General features: G+C 39.3%; 2 protein-coding genes across 8 annotated transcripts; both read right to left on the minus strand.

The window, feature by feature from the left end:
• Positions 1-168: 168 nt before the first annotated feature.
• Positions 169-3,712, minus strand: LOC116252533 (histone acetyltransferase MCC1-like). Of its 2 annotated transcripts, none has more exons than XM_031626866.2 (6): positions 3,564-3,712; positions 1,849-2,020; positions 1,599-1,743; positions 1,425-1,524; positions 1,110-1,338; positions 169-543 (listed from the first exon to the last, which is right to left on the minus strand). In XM_031626866.2, exons 2-6 carry the CDS (start codon positions 1,953-1,955, stop codon positions 363-365), a joined length of 762 nt encoding a protein of 253 aa, XP_031482726.1. In that variant the 5' UTR covers positions 1,956-2,020; positions 3,564-3,712; the 3' UTR covers positions 169-362. The 2 variants fall into 2 exon arrangements, with proteins under 2 accessions (XP_031482726.1, XP_031482727.1); XM_031626867.2 differs by having other exon boundaries at positions 1,849-2,101; positions 3,564-3,693.
• Positions 3,713-4,766: 1,054 nt separating this feature from the next.
• On the minus strand, positions 4,767-9,598 carry LOC116252531 (alpha,alpha-trehalose-phosphate synthase [UDP-forming] 5-like). 6 transcript variants are annotated; one of them, XM_031626857.2, is made up of 5 exons: positions 9,401-9,598; positions 8,861-8,919; positions 6,653-8,657; positions 5,457-5,730; positions 4,767-5,372 (listed from the first exon to the last, which is right to left on the minus strand). In XM_031626857.2, the coding sequence occupies exons 3-5, from the start codon at positions 8,638-8,640 to the stop codon at positions 5,055-5,057; spliced, it is 2,580 nt and encodes an 859-aa protein (XP_031482717.1). In that variant the 5' UTR covers positions 8,641-8,657; positions 8,861-8,919; positions 9,401-9,598; the 3' UTR covers positions 4,767-5,054. The 6 variants fall into 6 exon arrangements, with proteins under 6 accessions (XP_031482717.1, XP_031482719.1, XP_031482718.1 ...); XM_031626859.2 differs by having other exon boundaries at positions 6,653-8,668; XM_031626858.2 differs by lacking the exon at positions 9,401-9,598 and adding an exon at positions 9,144-9,369.
• Between the last annotated feature and the right edge of the window lie 11,196 nt (positions 9,599-20,794).

Raw genomic sequence — 20,794 nt, forward strand, 5'->3', positions numbered from 1 at the left:
GTATCTGGTGAGCCACCCACTCCCCCTTGCCAACCGACGACATGTGCGCCACGCAGTTCGTTTTTTTTTTTCTATTTTTTATTTTATGACATGTTTTGCTGTGCAAGGGGCAGTTCTGTAAACTATCTCATTTATTTAACGTTTTCTGTTTGAAGGCGGTGATTTGAGAATTACGAGGAATACTTGATCGCCTATCTGTTGTTGCATGTCAAAAGTTGAGCGGTTATTTGTTATTCAGTCAATAGAGGAGCCGTTTTTTGTAATTTTCGAACTTTTAACAATAAAAAAATACATACACGAAGACAATATTCCAACCTCCATGCTGTTGGCATACACGCGGCCCTGATTTTGCAAACTAATTGTTAAACACATTGCAGTCCACTGCTGTCAGCACCCTGAATGATTCTATTTGAATTGGGCAGTAGAGAATTAGCCTCTTTACATTTTGGCCATGCAGGTACCACGTCTCCGTGCTTCCACAATCTTGTTGTCAGAGACATAAAAAAGCTCCTTAAGTATGTAGCAACTGCTACGATCAGGTCACTGTAACAATAATAAAAATTAAGCAGTCAGGACTTTAACTCAGGAAAAAGAGTTCATAAAGTGTCTCAAAGAGGACTTGAGGAACAAAAGCATCAGTTACTTCCTAATACCATAAGCTTTGGCAAGTGCAAAGATTTGTCATAGCATTTTCTTGTCGAGATATGCTTGTACCATGAAGATCTGTTATGGACTGAAAATTTCAGGCTCATGCAGACGGCAATCTATCATAATCAAGCAATACTCCAACAGGGAAGCTGAAATTCATCCATTACTGTTGGAATTGGAGTTGTGCGTGCATGCATGTAAATGTGAATGTGCGTTCGCTCTTTGGCCACCACAAAGAAGTACAGGTTGGGGGGGGGGGGGGTGCAGAAAGAGAAAAAATGGTAATAAATAGCTAGAATAATTGCGAAAGGGCAGACATGCTTTTTCTCATTTTTAATGAACTTACTTACTCTTTTTCAAGGAAAACATTTGCTAGCTACTATGCTAACCAAAGCAGTTTGTAGGCAGTAAAGTGCATAATGCACATGATTCGGTTGACAAGGTGTGCGCAATATACTTACAGAGCAGAGCAAGGAGACCGTCCCCCATTTACATGGTATGCATACAAATATGCATCAAAATGCTGATCATTGATGTAGTAAAAGTACGGCAATCTCCGCAAGCATCGGAAAGCCATCCTCCTGTAGAAGAGGATGGCAGGTCTGTTGTAGGCAATCACGTGTAAATAAACTGCTCTGCATGCAGGAATGCTTGAAGCATAATTGATAACCTCCCGAACGAGAGATGAAGCTGATAATAACATACACAAAGATGAGCTCCATTGCCGAAAACACAAGACCGACAAGGTTGGTCCACCGAGTGACAGCAAGACTAACCTATTCCAAGATTTCTATACTGCTGAGCTACACCAAGTGTAAGAATATAAACCAATCTCCGGTTTTTATCTGAAGTGTCACATTGCAAAATGTCATCCACCTGCAGAGAATTGAGCAAAACATGATACGTGCAGCGCAGTTGGAAAATATAGCTTACTATAACTTTGGTGATACCTCAGCCTGTGATGGTATGACTACACGTGCAGTGACGAATGCAATCAGTTCATCGGCTTTTTCATAAGGACGACTGCTGTCTACAGCAGCCCAGGATATGATATCACGACTATTGACTACATTCAAGAAGAATTGCGACTCATACCTGCAAAAAAAGAGATTCTCAGATGTACCTCTTTGTCAAACAATTGCTTTATCTATGACAGAAGAAGTCAAGATGAAGAACAAACATAAAAGTGCCAACAGTGACCTGATCGGGAACAAGGACGCATGAATCTCCTGAAGTGCTTCTAGATCAGACGGCCTTATGGGCCTGTAAGCGATATACTGAGCACGTTCAGACTTGTGGGTTACCATTGAAGGCAACTAATACAAATCCCCTCTGAAAGTGTGTGTTATCTGGCGCCCATCTAACAATATATCTGCTCCAAATTTCATGAGCACTTGCATTAGCGATGGACTCTTCCAGAAAAAATATTCTTGTATGCTGTATATGCCAGGAACTGCACTAGAGTTTGATATTTAGCAGAAATTCTTTTCCATATAAAAACAGAAAATAGCAATTCAAACATACATTGCACCTTCATATTGTAATAATTTCTAGATGGTGGGATGGTCAAGTAACAGTAATCTATTTCAGAGTTGCAAAAGTGATTGAAATGGCAACTAATTCGTGTAATAAAATGTGTCTCTTCTTTTCTTGTTTACCCTGCATCTTTATTTGATGTGTGTCCCAAAATGCTAGCAAACAGCAGGTTTGTGGGATTTGAGGATCAAGATGGCCCTTCACCTTTTGCAGAAGAAAGGTAGAGAACGGCTCTTACAGCATAAGGACAAACTCCTTCTACTTGCAAACAAAATTTAATTAAGGCAAGAAATTTAACGTGCATATTTTCCTGTTGCCTCCGCAAATGTTTCGTAAAAAGGCATCTGAAACTCTTTTGATCCTTGCTTCACGGAAACCGTTCTCATGAGACAAGACCTAGAAACACAGCACGTTGCCAGCCAATCATCACCTCACCATCTAAGCTTCGTCCTTTCTTTTTCGGACCAAGTGTCTCGTGTGCCATACTCAGCGATCAGTCGATCCTTCTCTATGATCCATGGACAGTCACAACAATGCATAAGATGGCCAATCTAAGTGAAAAGTTTGGAGCCAGAACCATACACAATTCTTTCAACCTAAAACACACTAGGTTCCAACCTTTATCCACTATTTATGCTTGAAGCCTTGAACAACCTTTTATGGCGATCTAATGATTCTAATCAATGGCCTTAATTATTCCAGGTCTCAGCAAGTGTGTCGATTCTAAAAGAAATCAGATTCCAGTCCTTATGGCCATTGATGAAGCTCAATCTTATCAATAACGTCGTGAATCCTTATGATCCGGTAGGAACGAAGAATGCAACCGAATTGCACGTCATAATAAACAATCACAAATGAGAAGATGATGACCCAATCAAATTGCTAAACTAACGAGATTCATGATCATTCATCTGCATTCCCCACTTCAAAACACACTTATCTTGATTGTCATTCCCAAACAGAAAAGACCCACACGGGCTAAACTTACTGGGGAGAAAGACAAAGCACATATATCTACAACGATCCCAAAGCCACAACATTCAACTTCCGTTCCCTCTTCAGAAATTCCACGGCATTTCTCGGAAAGTTAAAAGAAACAAACAACCAAACAGAGCATCGCGAGTCTAAATCACACATAAATGAATAAAAGACAACCTGGGAAGTAAAAACAAGCAAAAGAGAACACAGGCCATCAACTATCAAGCAACGAATTCCCTCATTTATTTGTGTAGTTTCCGCCAAAATTGAAACAAACAACTCACGGCCAGTCAAGAAAAATCTCCATTTCAACCATTAAACAAACGAGAGAAAACTAAATTTTTGGTTTATAAAAAAGAAGGAGAATAGCTTAACAACTGAAGGGTAAGGATCGTGCTTACCTCAATTCATGATCAAAGAAAAGGGGAGAACAGAAGAAGACACAAATAATAGGAGGAAGACGACCTCGGTGCAGACGCACAACCAGAAAATAGCAGAAGGGGACTTTTCATTTTCATTGTCCGAGAAAAGTATCCCACTTTTGTCAAAAGACCATTCTGGGCTCTAAATTTTCTCATTTCGAGTCCCAGTGACCTCAGAAGTGAGAAAAAGTTCCGACGTGAGCGGATTATAGATCCACGGGTCTCTTGCTCGAACCTCTCACTGGACTAAAAATTCTGGATCTTGTTCTTGCGGAGACAAAGGAGAAAAAACCAGAGAGCGTCAGACCCATTGTTGGAAATCAAACTGCTCACTTGGATCCGTGTGTTGTTGAAAGGCAAGGTACTTAAATCCATGCATTGGATGCGATATGAGATCTACCTAAGATCCATAACTCATCAAATTGAGGATTTCATATCTGATTTTGCTATTTTAGACTGGATCCATGTTTTCATGAAAGTCAAGTTAATACAAGGATTTCCTATCTGATTTTGCAAATTTGGTCCGATAGTAGAATGAAGTTAATTGTGGTTTCCGAACTGTAAGCAAGTCTTTCTTGGCATATTTTTTTTTAGGATTGATTCACTGTCACAAATTTCACTTTTTTTTTTCAAAATATAATGCTAAAAATAAAAAAATAAGTGAAAAGGGGAAAAAGTAAATAAGTGATATCCTAAAAACGTCAGCAAATGAAAACATCGTCCATTTGCCATGCTATTTTCTAATTTCTTAAGAACACCCTTTAATATAATTTAAATATTTGGTGCTTACTTTTACATTTTAATAACTTTCTGAATTTCGTCTACGTTCCTATGAAAAAAAAAGTATACAATTCAGATCCTTTTTAGACAAGCTCCAGCAAAAGCGATCGATTCAAACAACCCAAGAATGATTATTCAAAATAGTTAAAAGGTGTTTCTTTGCCTGTTTCCTGTGCGAGGCACCTTTCCTTTGGATGGTCATTTAACAGATGAATATCATTTGGGGCATTTACAAAACAATTTCCTCCTGAGGCATATGAAAATTTCACGCTCCCTGGCCATAGCAGCAAGTCAACGAAGAAGAACACACACACACACACACACACACATATATATATATATATATATATATATATATATATATATATATTGCATATTGCACGAACCAGAGAACATCGTAACTTCTTGGGGAGTATAAAATTTTAACAGTAACTCTTTGAATTGAGGAACCACCGTTGCACATATAGACAACATAAGCAGTACCACTACATAGTGCAATTTTCTAGTTACAGCATGAACAGAAGCGTAGTAGTCACAATGTTAGAATCAACCTCTACTCCTACCAGACAAGGTTCCTTTTGGTTTGCATGTTATTATATATCCAAATCTCCAAACTGATCAGAAGTTATTGCAATACGTGGTGATGGAAAGCTAGAAGCATGAGCATCCATGGCCGAGGAAGTGTCCTCATCAGAGGCTTTCAAATGAAAGTTGTGAAATGGAGTTCCTTGCTGCCAGCTCTGATGCAGTGGCAAGGCCCTGCAACATTCTGATGATCTCTGAAGTGTCGTCTAGGTAGTACTTTGCTTTACTTGGCTTTTGACCAACTGTGCAGGCAAATACCTCTGCTATCGGTGACAGAGAAGGACCAGCCATGGCACTCGTGATAACCTCAAACATATCTTCATCAGACCTATCATCTCCCACGCAGAGAACAAAATCAGGCAACTTGCCTTTCTGCTTCATCAAAGAAAGCAGGCGCTCTGCAACTAGACCTTTAGTGACACCCTGCATTGTGGTATCAAGTTCAGAAATTACGTTGGTTAACCAAATTCGTGCGTAATATAACCGAAGATAATGGTGGCTAGTTACCTGTGGTTTCACTTCTACAATATGCTGACCGCTTTTCACTGAGACTGGTTCATTGGCAAGAACACTCTCAAGATGATCAAGAAGCTCTTTGGCCTGGCAAGCTCCAAAGTCTGGGTCAGCATATCGATAATGCCAGACAAGGGCACTTTCTTTGGCTTCAATGGAGGAACCATCAGTTGTTCCAGTATACAACTTCATCACAGGTTCTGCAACTTGCTTCCAATCAAAGTCAGCAACAGAAACACAAGTTTCCCATTCTGCATCATACTTTACCCTGGACGAATGTTCAACTAAAATCAAACTTGAAGGCATTATGGTTGAGAAAGGACGAGAAAGGACAAGTGAATAGGCCAAAAGTATGGCCATAACAAAGAACAAAGACATACAGTTTTCAGAGCTACAAACTAATAAGTTCTCGAGCTGGGTAGGTAGCAAAGAGGGTTCATTGGATCCAAGCACTAGTTGAGGGTTCTCAGTCTTGCGAAAAGTGAATTGTTGCAAAAAAATATTATGGTCTAGATTTCCAGTCATGTTACTGAATCTCCAGAATTTGAGTGGTCGCAATCAGACAAGAAATAAGAATCCAGTAGCCAGTAGGGGTAGTAACAAGGTGGAAGAGGCATGGTACCCTTCTGCACGTTCGACCACTTCTAACATGACAAGAATGTAAGTATCAACATTCTTACATGACAAGAATGTAAGCATCAACACGTGAATCACAAAAGAATTAAAAAGCCAAATGCATGAAGGCTGTGAATAAGATACTCCAAAATAATCACTGTTTTAAGAAATAAAAAATACATGAACTGTGAAAGGAGACAAATCTATATAAAATACCATAGCATTGAGATATTTTATAGAATACTGCTCATAATTGTGAATGTTTGAAATCAAGCCTACAATCATGTGATTAAGTCCTTTTCTCCATCTGAAAATCCAGTTAAGTTCTCATGGGTGGTGGCAAAAGGAACTAGTTTAAACCCTACCTTTCTAATATTTTTCATTTTTCCATAACAAAAGGGATCATATTTGTGTAGGAAATTGATGTCATCTAATCAGAACAATTTGTCCTTCAATAACAACAGGATAACTTGTGCAAGTTCATAGTGGTGAGCAATGATGATAAAACCTACCAGGACAACAAAATTAGCATAAGATAGGATGAAACATAACCAAAAGAGAGCTGATGAACTTACCTTAGAAAATAGCCATGCTCTGCAGCAATTCCCAGGTTCTCACAAGGGGAAAACCATTCACTAAGTGTCTGCTTGTCCCTGGCACTTACAAGAAAGACGACATTCTTTGGATCTCTGCACAAACTATTCAATATACTAATGGCCTCTGAATTTGGCGTTTTACTGATGGATGTCTGCGGCATCATCGTTCCATCATAATCCAAGAGGATAGCCCTATTCTTAGTTCTCTTGTAAGCTGAAACAATGTGCTCCACAGAGAGCTTCCTGAAATTGGGATCAAGTGCTATTACCCTGAATCCTAAACCAAAACCAATACCCCAACATCTCCTCCTTATGTGATCCCTGCATGTCCTTTCTAAGTCTTGCAGGAAGCTGTGAGCCCAATAGCCCACATCATGGCTGCTTACATACCTATAATGCTTCTCATGACGGAACTGCTTTTCTGACTCTTGCATCATAATTGCAGAATTCATGGCCTCAGCCACTGCATCAATGTTCCAAGGATTCACTCGAATTGCTCCACTAAGAGATGGTGAACAGCCGATAAACTCTGAAACAACCAGCATGCTCTTCTTTGGTAGTGATGAGTTTACTTCTAGTTGCCGGTCTAACCTATCATTTCCTTGCCTGCAGACAATGTACTCGTATGGGATAAGATTCATTCCATCCCTAACTGCAGTTACAAGACAACACTCAGAAATCACATAATACGCAATCCTCTCATAGAACTGAAGTGGGGTATCTATTAACACCACAGGTTGATAATCAGGCTTTCCAAATCTTTCATTGATGCGTTTCATTGTGGAATAGGTTTCAGCCTGCACTTCTTGCACATCTTTCCCTCGCCCTCTTGCTGGATTTGCAATCTGCACTAGTACCACCTTTCTGCTCCATTCTGGATGCTGAAATAGCAGCTGCTCCATCGCCAACAGTTTCAAACTAATCCCCTTGAATATATCCATATCATCCACTCCAAGCAACACAGTTCTGTCCTTAAATTGCTGTTTGAGCTCACCAACTCTAGCTTCAGTCTCTGGAAGATCCAGGACAGACTGAAGCTGGCCCATATGAATTCCAACTGGAAGAATTTTAATGCTGACAGTGCGTCCATAATACTCAAGCCCGATATAACCCCTCTTTGATTGATAGCTCAGACCAAGCATTCGGCTGCAACAAGAAAGAAAATGTCTAGCGTAATCAAACGTGTGAAATCCGATCAGATCTGAATTCAGGAGAGCACGAAGCAGCTCATCTCGAACGGGAAGAGTCCTATAAATTTCAGAAGAAGGGAAAGGGCTGTGCAGAAAGAATCCAAGCTTCACCCTATTGAACCTCTTCCTCAGAAAAGTTGGCAATACCATCAAATGGTAGTCATGTACCCACACGAAGTCATCATCTGGGTTAATCACTTCCATTACTTTGTCCGCAAAAATCTTGTTAACTGAAACATAAGCCTGCCAAAAGGATCGGTCGAACCTGCTGCCTAAATCTGGAGATAGGGGCAACATGTAATGAAACAGAGGCCATAGTTGCTGCTTGCAGAAACCATGGTAGAATCTATCAAACAAATCGCGTGGAAGGAATGCAGGTACACATTTGAATACCTCAAGCAGAGTTTGAGCAACATCATCCTGCTCACAAGGATCAACCTCCTCTTTCAAACATCCTATATAGATCACTTCAACATCCTCACCTAGCCCATCTTTTAGCTGTAGGAGCAATGAATCCTCATCCCAACTGAAATCCCAACCTTCGCCTTCTGACCGTCTATGAGCTCGAATGGGAAGCTGATTGCCCACAATGATCATCCGATCTTGTGAAACAGAGGAGGAGGAGTCCGAATTCACACTGTTGTTGTTCTCATCTTCCAAATCCGATATAATGCCAGCAACAGTCATCACTCGAATAAGCCTCTTCCCCACTTGGCCGAATGCCGGAGAATCCCCAGATGTGAGGTCCAGGAGATTTGAGTATGATCTTGAAGCCATTTTACTAATTTGATATCCTGAAAAGATCCTGTCAAATCCTCCAAAATGACTGAAATTCACTCCAATTTTTTTGCTAGATACAATCTTCAAGTGAAAAACTAGATATAGCACCATTCAATACCCAAAAGTAGGGGAAAATGCAGCATAATCCCATGACTGCAAACGAATAAATTTCCAGAAGCTATAGTGGCACTCTATAGGACTTCAAGAGTACAAGTACCTTTTTTCAGCCTTTAGGCTTCACCTGCAGCCCATCAGCTCCTGGACTAGAACCAAACTCTGAAAAAAAAACATGAAAAATCAGAAATGCAAACTACCACAGACACCGTTCTAATACATAATATTCTATAGTGGCCAATAATTCACTTCAACCATGGCTGCAATTGGCTCTCAACTACACTAGAACCACCAATTACCAACGGAACAGAAATGAAAAAAGCTAGGCTACACAAACAGTCAAGCATGCTTGAAACTAAGAAGAAACTGGTCACCAATGAGTTTACCCCACGGAAGGCAGACAAATATCTGCCGCAAGCAAAAGCAGTCAGAGAAGAACCCAGCACCATGACATGAAAAAAGCAAAAAGGTAGCACAGTTTTTATACCGAAGCGTTGGATAGAGAGAGAGAGAAAGAGAGAAGACAGAAGAGAGAGAAAGAGAGAACAGAGAACAGAGAAGAGAGAGAAAGAGAGAACAGAGAACATAGAAGAGAGAGCGAGAGGGTACAGACTACAGAGAGATGGAGGTGGCAAAGAGGTACCTTTCACAAGTCCGAGCATGTGGTTCTCTACCTTCTCTCTCTCGTTCTCTTTCTTTTGATGGTAGACGGCTTCAGTATCGATCACTTCAAGATAACTCTGGTTAGACCATGGTGAACAATGGTTGTACATCACCTCATGCCGTATCTGCCTCGGTTGTGCATGAACGTTTTCTTGTAGATTCAACCTTGGTGAAGGGATGTGGACCGTTTGATATGTCCACAAATCGTGTGGTTACTGTGCACTTGAGGAAGCACAACCGGGGGTTCGATTATTTGGTAATCTGATGAAGCAATAGCTGCTTGAGAATTAAACGGACGTCCATCCCTTTTTTTCCTTGAAATGACGAGACTGCGTTTACTATTTGTCACAAGGAGTACGTAAACAATGAATGACATTCTCATGCGGTATTCTCCATATATCTTGTTTGGTTTCCCTTTGAAATGTGGCATGTCTAATGGAATTCCTAAGAATCTCATCTTGCTAACTTTCCCCTTCTCCTACTCTCTTCCAACACTGATTTTTGCTTGGATTTGCACTATTCTGAGTGAAATTTAACCAGGGGATAGATCAATCGCGGTCCCTTTGGCTCATATCTTCCACAGAGGGCCAACTTTTTATCTTGAAAAATTACAAGTCCCCGTAAAGAGGGAGGGCATTCGTAGCCGACGTGATGTGGTTTAAATTGGAAACTATGGCTCATCATAAAAAGTCATATAGTATCTTTTCGTTTCTTTCTCTGTTCTTATTTTTCATTCCTATTTCCGAAGGGAAGCTTGACTGTGACGTAACGAGGGGCCAACAACGTCCACTCCCTCCTTTTGGCTGCATTAGATTTCGCCGTAAAATTAATGGGCCTTTGATGGGCAGTCGAAACTTATTTTTCTATAGATTAGTGCAATAAAACTTTCCGACCTCCCTTCTTTTTCCGGCACACTTTTTCTGCTCTCATACATGGGGACCTAACTCATAAGGTTCTTTCCTTGTGGGCATTCATCATGATGGTTCCTTTTTTGCTCTTTTTTCTCTGGCTGCAAACATTTTGGAGTTCATTTTCTCGCACAAGGTCCCTCTTCTTTTTTAGTACACCAAAAATTCCGAGCCGTTTTTTCTTGTTCTCTCAGATGGCAGGTGGAAAACATTTCCTCGACAAATTCCTAGATTCATACGAAAACCATGGGTGATGGGGGCCACCACATAAACTTTTGTATTTTAACCCTTTACCAAAAAGGGTTTCTGCGGTCATTTGCGGCCACTGGGCTTAGCCAAATGGCTCTGATTGGGACGCACCCATTGAAGGTAAGGAAGACAAGTAGGGGCACATCGGCATGGGCGAATCAGATAGAAAGGCTCTAGCTACGTGGAGCTGTGAAAGTATTTTTCAAGGAATGAAGAGTGGTTTCCCTCTGAGAAAAGAGCATGGCATCTTCACGGTGGGATTGTTGAAAAAATATAAAAAAAAAAGCAAACTAAACAAACAAAAATATTTTTTTTCATTAAACATGCATGGTTTTTTACCATGGAAGGTCATCATAAACCTTGATTACACAATGCAAAGAAAGAACTTAAATAGGAGACATTGGCATCCATTTGACGATAAACATGGAAACTAAATCTAATTTTGTATAAAGATCTTTTTTCTCTTTATCATTTAATTTTGATTTATCTTGCTAAGATTCTTTTCTTAAATCCCTTTAGAAGTGATTGTCTTTCAACATTATAGTTAACATCCACCTTCAAATTAGACGATGGATTTGAAATCAAGTTTGCTGCAGAACTTTGTAAAAGCTGATCATTTCATTGGTGATTCGGCGAACCTAAATTTACCTCATGAAGTTTTGCTTCAAAAGGATCAAGTCCTTGCTTTGATGAAGAAGGCAACAATCTATTTGGTCGTCTGTAGGTCATATTTGGGCTTCAATCTTTTTTTCCTATTCTAATACCATGTTGAAAAAATATAAAAGAAGCAAAGTAAACAATCAGATGCAATGAAAAGATTAATGGTTTTTCACAATGGAAGGTCCTCATGAGTCTTGATTACACAATGTAAAAAAATAACTTAAATAGGCGATATTGGCATCCATTTCACGATGAACTAAATCTGATTTTGTAGAAATATTTTCTTTTCCTTTGTCATTTCGTTTTGATTTATCTTGTTGGGATTCTTTCCTTGAATCTCTTTTGAAGTGGTTGTCTTTCAACCTTATTGTTGACAGGAACTTCATCCAATTTTATTGTCTATTGCAAGCGAGCTATCCCCTTCCTCCTCGTCCCCACCATTGGGGACACTTCATTCTCTCCATTAATGCAAAGTGAAGGTAAAATGCCGAGAACAAGAAATAATTAGGCCCCAAAACATCTTGGGCAATAATGCTGGAGATGCAGGCATTTGAAAAACTACCAAGCAACACAAGAGGCAGGTGCATATATTTTTACCATGCTATATTTTAGTTGTTCCCCAGAGTAAAATCCCCTCCCAGTAAGGCAGTAACTTTTTTCATCTCTTTATTGCTTTGGCCTTGTGGTAGATAGCATACGCTTACTCCATAGCTACCAAACATTATTAATGGGAAAACTGAATACGGGTCGAGCAACTTAGTCACTCTCTCATAGCTGTAATAATATTGCTTTGGTTTGCTTAAAGAGCTCAAATTTTTGTGATTCCCTCATAACTTTACATCTCATAGATGAAACCCAAGTCCACTATGCCACCCACTTGGGCGTTACTTTGACAAATCCAGTATTAAATAATTAAGAATATGTTGAAGACTATTAATATAGTATTGACGTGTTGTCTTTAAAAATATAAAACTTTTATGGTCCTTAATGCTCACTAGGTCTGTGGCATGTATGGTTAACCAGTAAGGGCCTGAACCAGTCGTAAGTTGACCAGACTCCAAATTCATCTACTAATGACCAACCTGGGTCATTGGAACCCAGTCAGAGGTCGGTGATTCTTATATTTTATCTCTGGTGTTAATATCCAAGTGATGATGGTTAATTTATTAAATCATTGTATCCTATAAGGAGGTCAACACCAAGTTCTTTGGTCTTACAATTTTTTTTTTTTTTTTTTTATTTAAGGGAAACTAGATTCGGCATAAAACCCCCAAAACAACACCTTTATGCTTCTAAAGTTTTGGCTTTGATTTGGGATCTTATATGCTTCTAAAGCCAGTTTTGGCTTTGATTTGATATCTTAGTGGACCTACGACACACCCTTCAATTCGATTGTTACACTTGCCACAATTTGCAACCTAAAAGAATAACACATCAGATGGAAACAACGGCCACAGGCTTCGAACTAGGAGCCTTTTAGATGTGAACCACCTTGCCACCCGGTTGTCCCGGTTGTGTTAAGCCCATTAGGCCTTTGGTTTTGCCTGTTCTTCCTGTCACAGCATAAATTCTATAGATTGCCGATAAAAAATTTCGATCCTCTCGCTTTTTCTTTAGGCCTTACAACAAAGGATGCACATCTTTTGCTTAAAGTTCGTAACCTTCATGTCTACTTATAATAAATTATTCTGTCAAGGGATTGTATTCCGATGGTCATTTTGTAGGGTAAAGAGCAAGGAGCAGTGGAGCACATGAAAGACGAAGTTCTGTCCAAAGCTTAACGCTTTAGGGTTAGATGCTCCATTCAAATCAATGCAGCCAATTAATAAGTGAAAAGCATTTGTTTTGTTTATTGTTGAAAGCAGTGGTAGGATTCCATATGTTCCCCCAAAAGATGAGAACAAAATCCGGAAGGGTAGATGAACCAACCACGAAGCATAAGCCTATACAGTAGCAATGTATAAGAAAGAGCCACCTACCATGAAAGCTTCACGCAAAGATCATGAATGGTAGCTGCTAAAACAGGCGCTCAAGGTCCAAATTTGTGGGCTACCATCGATGGTAATTAATACAAACCCCCTCCAAGAGTTGGTGTGTTATGGCGCCATCTACCCAGAAAACCAGGCAAAGGTTAAAGAAACAACAGAGCACATATACCTATGAAGATCCCAATTCAAACTCTCTTCGCTCTACAGAAATTCCACGGAATTGCTCGAAAAATGAAGGAAAAAACAAGCAACCAAATCGAGCATCACATTATCTAAATGAGAGACCAATGAATAAAAGACAACTTCAGAAACAAGCTAAAAGAGAACATAAGCCACCAACTATCCAACACCAATTTCCCTCAACTGTTTGCGTACTTCAACCAAGAAAGAAATAAAGAAAGAACTGCGCGAATCAAATGAAAGTAATATCTGGATTTTAACCACGAAAGAAACGACAAAAACCCAATTTGTGGTGTAGAGTAGAAGAACAGCTTCATAACTGAAGGGTAAGAGTCCAGCTCACCAGAAGGTATCGGAGAAGACGCACACGAGAAAGGGAATTTTCACTTTTATAGATCCACATATCATATGCTCACTTGCATCCGTGTGTTTCTGAAAGGCAAGGCCTTTATTCCATGAATTAATGATATTTTTCCAAGTCTTTTTCTCTTCTAGGCAATCCCCGAGAAAAATTATCTTTACACCAAAAAGTAGGTGTGTTTCTTACGTCTGTTTATAGGCTACAATGACAATTGTAAGGATTATTTAAGAGCAGGCTCAAATAAGGAAACTGAGGGCCTCTTTAGTCTTTACTCAACCATGAAAAGTTAGGCGTCTGTTTTATTTCTAATGAGAGAAAATCCTTGAGCGCGGCCAGACAAATTATGAAGATGGGATCTTCTAAAACCGGAGCAAAAATGACGTTCAACTGAACATTAAGCTCCATTAAAAGCGATGATTCAAAGTAGTAAAAGGTGCTTCTTTGCCTTTTCCGTTGTAACTTCTTTGGGAGCTCAAAATTCTCAAGTAACTCTTTGATGTGACGAACCAACACAGTTTCACATAAAGATGACACGAAAAACAGTACCACTACATAGTGCACTTCGATAATGGAACACTGTCTCCAGCATGAACAAACACTTCATTATACAGGAACCAAAATGTACTCACAACAGACCTTTACTGTTTCCACACCAGGTTTCTTTCTTTTGCATATTATTATCCAAATCTCCTCCCTTGGACATTCTATGTAGATCACTCCCCATCTTTCAGCTGCCAGAGCAGTGAATCCTCATTCCAACTATCCCAAGCTTCGCTTCCTGGCCGTCTGTGAGGTCAAAAGGGAAGCTGATTGCGTACAATGATCATCCGATCCCGTGAAACAGAGGAGGGGTCGATCGAAGTCACAGTTTTGTTGTTGTCTAAACATGATAAAAGTGCCAGCAAAAATCGTCAGTCTAGGAAGCCTCTTCCCCAGTTCGGCTGAATGACAGAGAATACCCAGATGTGAGGTTCAGGAAATTTGAGTATGACTTGAAGCCATTCAACTAAATTTGATATTGGAAAAGATCACATCAAATTCTCAATAAGGATAGATCTCCAGAAGCTACAGTAGGCACTCAAAAGGACTCCAAAAGTTCCAATTACCTACCTTTCAGTATTCAGACTTCACATGTGACCATCCGCTCATCGACTAGGACCAAATTCCTCAGTTGACAAATAAACGTCCAAGCATAAAAAAATGAGAAGCGCAAACGAGCTGCCACTGAGACTGTACTAACATATTATAATGTAGCTCTACAGTCGCCAATAATTCACTTCAACTATGGCTGCTGTTGATTAATCCACAACTAAACAATAACCACCAACTACTGATGGAACTGAAAAGAAGAAAAGCTAGACTACACAAACAGTCAAAGATGCTTGAAACTGAGGAGAAAGTCGTTACCAACAACATTTTATCGAAGGCAGAAAAAGTTCAGCAAGCAAAAGTAATGAAAGAAGAACCCCACCTTAGCGACATGAAAGAAAGCAAAAAGGTTGCTCAAATTTTTATCAAATTGTTGGGGAGAAAGAGAGAAACAAGAGGTACAGGTAGAGGTGCAAAGAGGAATCTTTTCCAACTCCGAACATAGGCTTCTGTACTTTGTTGTATATATACATGTAACTGGTACTGTCCTCAGCCAGGATCAAGGTTAATATAACTATAGTTAACCGATGGTGTCGGATGGATGTCTTCACCTCAACAGTATGTTGCTGTAGGTTCAACCTTGGGGAAGGGATGCCGACCGTTTGATATGTCCATATTGCCAGGATAGGTCTGAAATTCAAGGGCCACTTGGTTGGTTTCTGTGTACTAGAGGCAAGCACCGAGTTTCAATTATTTGTTAATTTAATGGAGAAATAGCTGTTTGCTTCAGGAATATCCGCACATCGACCCCTTGACATTCTCCTGAAATGACGAGAATGTGTGTACTTTTCGTCACAAGAGCTACGGCGATGACATGGTCATGCAGTACACTCCGAATCTCTTGTTTGGTTTCCCATGGAATGTGGCATGTCTGATAGAATTCCTAAGAATCTCAGCTTGCTAACTCTGCACCCCCTTCTTACTCTGTACCAAAGATAATTTTTACTGAGATTGCATTGTTCAGACTGAAAGTCCAAGCCGGGTGGTGATAGATTCACCATGGTCACCTTTGATCATATTTTGCAGAAAAGGGTTGCTCTTATCTTGAAAGATTACAAGTTTTCGCGAACAGATGTAGCATTCATAGCCGGCAAGGCGTGGACAGTTAACCAAATTGAAAACTACCGCTCATCATAAAACTCATCCAATATCTTTTCGTTTCTTTCTTTGTCTGTATTCTGGTTTCCGATTTCCCAAGGAAAGCTTGACTGTGATGTAACGATGAACCCACTCCCTCCACTCCTTTCGGCTGCACTAGAATCAGCAGCAAAAATTTTGTGGGCATTTGATTGGCGGAGGATACTTAATTTTCCATAGTGTAGTGAGCTAATTAAAACTTTTCGGCGACCCCCACGATGAAGTTGTCGAAGCTGGCTGCCTGCAAAAGTTGTCCACACCTTTTCTTCTCTTTACGTACTGAGGAGACAAGGTTCTTCCCATGTGGGCCTGGTTCTTTCTCTCTGGCTGCAAAAATTTTGGAGTTCATTTTACGAACAAGATTCCCTCTATCTTTTGTGCGCACCAAAAATTCTGAGTCGCTTGTTTTTGTTCTGTTAGATGGCAGATGAGAAAACGTTCCCTCCACAAAGCCATGGATTCTCATGAAAACCATGGGCGCCACCACCTAAACGATTCCTTTTCACTCATTATTGGAAAGGGTTTCCGGGGTCCTTTTCCTACTATTTGGGTTGTCCAAATGGACCGGATTGTTCATTCAAGTTGGGGAAGACAAATAGGTGCCCATCGGGATGAAAGAATCAGATACAAGGGTGGGAAAATTCTTCCTAGCTACCCGGAACTGTGCGTAGCTAGAACTGTGAAAGAATGTTTCAGGAAACCCAGAGATTCTGTTTGAAAGCCACAGATCTTAGATTTGAGGCTGCATTAAGAATGTGCTTCTCAAGATCATCACTTTAAACAAACTGAGGATTTCTGTAATGTGCATCTTAAATTCATGTTGCATGTTAAAAACCATGTTGCATGTTAAAAACCATGGTTGAATTAGAGTAGGGTCTGGTTTTAAATCCATGAATTCGAGATCCTTAAGATCTCAGATCACCATGAATCTCATAGCCACAAACAGGCATCCAAAGATTTGCCTTACCCAACATGGTTATCGGTTCAATGCCGATCAAAATCAAGCCTGAATCGTCTTGATGGCGAATCTATACGATCACCTGCCGATTCAAGACTGACACATGCCACAGTCTTAATTACATTAAAAGTTTTTTCTGTGTTTTCAAAACATATATGATAATAGTTTTAGCCCGGATCCTTGAATTGGCTTAGTCGATTCGATTTTCGATTTCAATACCACTGCTCAAGGCTGGTGAATGCCACTCAATTCCATCGGGTTCTGAATGCCATTAAACAACAGCTGCTAAATAGACCAATTACTTACTGTGGGCGTGCAAGAATCACATGCAATGTTGGCTGCCAAGGACTCATAGCATGACTAAACATTCTCCTAAGCACTGAAGTTCCCCATGCCATGTACGTCCACATTTAGGGCTTGCCAAAAAGAAAATTAAAAAGAACAAGAAGCAAGCAAACAACTAAAAGGAAATCTCATTGACGACAAACAGAATCAAATTGATTATTTACTTTCCACAGACAACAAAAGAGTATTTCATCCTAACGTCTGATTGATAGCTAAAGTCTCCATGTTCCCCTCATTATCTTATGGTAGGATTTGATTATGGGGCCTTAGGATGAAATTTTCACTATACTTCAACTTGCATATCAATATTCCCTCCCCTCAACCAAAATTTTGCAATACAGAGAGTAGTGGCGGAGCCACATATAAGCTGGTGTGGGAAGTTTCCCACACCATCTTCTCAATTTTCTTTTATTTTTACATTAAGATCGTTTGATATATACTTTGTTATACATGTAAATGCCCCCTTCAAGTATGAAAACCTGTGAACCAATGCTCCTTTTAAAAAATTTTCTGGCACCACCACTTACGAGAGTTGACGCCACGACAATTTGAAATGGAGATTACCCACCTACCAACCCCTGTCCTGTCAATTGTGCCAACCCCATTAAGGATACTTAATTATTTACTTTGACAAACACAACAATAAACAACTAACAAGATCAATATGCTGTGAATGTTGTCACTCAATTTCCCACTTGGCATCTTAGCTTTCATGAGTGTGAAAGCTTTTCTTACAAAAACTATATAAGGATTCATGACCTTCTAATTAATCCCAATAAATTCAAAAATTGGTAAACTACCACGGATCTAGTCCTTGAAGGGCCCCATATATTTGACATAAAATTTTATGTTATAAATCAGAATTAGATTCATCATCTCCAACATATATATGTTCATGGACCCAGATAGCTTCACCACAATCTCAACCTGATGCGTCCTTTTACCTTATAAAACCTTTCTGGGTCCTACAATAATTTGATGCTTCCTCTCATGCTTTTGTGACATGGAGGATTAACCAATAAGGACCTGAACCAGTTGTAAACCGGACTCTACCTCACCTAATAATGACCAACCAGGGTTATAATTGGGACCCAGTGAGATGACTATGACTCCCTTAATTGCTTTATCTCTACCGTTAACTCCAAATAATGTCAATTACTTAACATTCATCGTTATCTTGTAAGGAGATTTGTTACCAGGTTCTGTGGACTTGCTTGCTCTTGCTGCCATAGCATGAATTCTACTGGTACCTCTCGATCTTCGGTGAAACACACACACACACACACATATATATATATATATATATATATATATATATATATATATATATATATATATCTTTTCCTTAGGCCTTACAGCAAATGATGCACATCTAGTTTTGCTTAAACTTCAGAAATCCTTCCACATAGATACTGCTTAAAATCTTTATGTAGCGCAAATCACATCTAAGTATAATAAATTGATCAGTCAAATGATCATCTTCCCATAGTCATTTTGTAGGGTAAAGAGAAAGGAACACATGAAAAAACAAAGTTGTGTCACTTGTGTCCAAAGCATAATGCTTTAGAGTTAGATGCTCCATTCAGATCAATGCAGCCAATTAGTAAGTGAAGAACATTGGTTTTGTCCATTATTTTTGAAAGCAGTGGTAGGATTCCTTATGTTCCCCCAAGAGATGAGAACAAAATCTGGAAGGGTAGATGGAGCAACCACAAGGTATCAATCCATACATTAGAAATGTAAAAGAGAGAGCCACCTACTATGAAAAGTTTCAAGCAAAGGATCCTGACTAGTAGCTGCTGAAATAGGTTTTCAAAGTCCAGCAGCACATTTTACATGATGATGCAAATCGCACCTCATTATCTTATGGAATTAAAGTAGGGTTAGCTTAACTGAGTCGACTTCGAGCTTGGACTTGGTTTACCGAGTCGAGCTCAAGCTCACCTCATACAGCTTGACTTGAACTCCAGTCGAGCTCGAGCCGAGTGAGTAATATGTGATTCAAGCCAAGCTCGAGCCAAGTGAGTAATATGTGATTCAAGCCAAGCTCGAGCTAGCTCGTCTTACATTTGCAAGGAGATCAGCACATTGTGATATTTAATGCTTGGAAAGTTTCCATTTTTGCTTGCCTATAGTTTTTGCTTGTATTTTTCTTTAATAAGGACCATACTTTTTCATAAAGACCATCAAATAAGGAAATGAAGTGCACTCTCTTTAATGTATTTATAAACAAAAATGCGTCAGATCAAACTATATTAATGTAATTTTACGTAATTAAAAAAAATAGAGCTAAGGTAGCATCTGTTCGGGCCTTTAAGGAAATCACCAAAAGTAATCGCTTTTTTAATTACAAGCAAAAATGGGGTAGGCTCTAGAATATAAATTTCTTACATACTTCGCTAAACAGTATATTTTAAAAATTAAACTAATAAGAGAAATGCCATCTTATTAATTAAAAATGAATTAAATGTTATCCCTCCTTTTCAAAAAGGTTGTCCCACTTCTCATTTTCTCACTTTGTCCCACTTCTCATTTTCTCACTTTCACAAGATTTTAGCAGAAGGGTCTGGCAAACAGAGGGCCCTGTTAATTTTTTTAAAATTTACATGTAAATTAAAAAAATCATGTAAAAGTTTTTAAAAAATATATTTTGCCCATATCAAAATTTTGAAACTATAATTCATGTTCTCTTAGGAAAAATTTCTAGCTTTCCCCCTCGTCGTGACTTCAATTTCTCGTGAAAAGAAACTAGAGTTGCACCCATAGAGGATGTAGATGGGTCAGATCCAGGATAAAAGTTCCTTTTCGCTTCAAATTTGGAGTTTCAAACCTGCTGATCCGAATCTAACTCTTCAGCAGCACTTGACTTCTCCAGATCTGGTCTGTTTGATATCACGCCACCATTTGCAGCCCAAATAAATAACATACTAGTGCATGAAAATGATTATAGAATTAAAACCTCAAAAACCTTGAATTAATATGAGCCACCTTGTTGCCTCGTCGCACTATAATCCTCCTCTTATATTTGACAGTTCAAGCATGCATGATCTTGCTTAGTTAATGGCTTATAAACTTATCTGAAACCTGTTATTCTCTTCATTATAAGGCCGAATTTAAAGAACACAATATTCAGTACAAACAAATTACAAGCTCTCTCATGTTTATACTCTTCATATAGCAGAGAGAGAGAGAGAGCTGGGGTAAGAAGAACCATACTTATCTGAAACCTGTTATTCTCTTCATTATAAGGCCAAATTTAAAGAACACAATATTCACTACAAACAAATTACAAGCTCTCTCATGTTTATACTCTTCATATAGCAGTGCACAGCAACAGCAACAGCAACAGCAACAATCGAGAATAGAATCCGATTATTCCTCACCTGGAGAACCCAATTAGCAGACGCCATTGCTGATTAACAGAAACCAAGATGGAGAT

The sequence above is a fragment of the Nymphaea colorata genome, chromosome 4 (genome assembly GCF_008831285.2).
Source record: "Nymphaea colorata isolate Beijing-Zhang1983 chromosome 4, ASM883128v2, whole genome shotgun sequence".
NCBI lineage: Eukaryota > Viridiplantae > Streptophyta > Magnoliopsida > Nymphaeales > Nymphaeaceae > Nymphaea > Nymphaea colorata.

Excerpts from the sequence above, each read along its gene's own strand:
- LOC116252533 (XM_031626866.2), bottom strand. The coding sequence starts at position 1,955 with ATGGTAACCCACAAGTCTGAACGTGCTCAGTATATCGCTTACAGGCCC. Across the intron at positions 1,744-1,848 it reads GCGTCCTTGTTCCCGATCAG|GTATGAGTCGCAATTCTTCT; the intron begins GTCACTGTTGGC and ends CTTTTTTTGCAG. Across the intron at positions 1,525-1,598 it reads TCATACCATCACAGGCTGAG|GTGGATGACATTTTGCAATG; the intron begins GTATCACCAAAG and ends AATTCTCTGCAG.
- LOC116252531 (XM_031626855.2), bottom strand. The coding sequence starts at position 8,754 with ATGGTGCTATATCTAGTTTTTCACTTGAAGATTGTATCTAGCAAAAAA. Across the intron at positions 5,731-6,652 it reads GAGCATGGCTATTTTCTAAG|GGTAAAGTATGATGCAGAAT; the intron begins GTAAGTTCATCA and ends ACATTCGTCCAG. Across the intron at positions 5,373-5,456 it reads TTGTAGAAGTGAAACCACAG|GGTGTCACTAAAGGTCTAGT; the intron begins GTAACTAGCCAC and ends ACCACAATGCAG.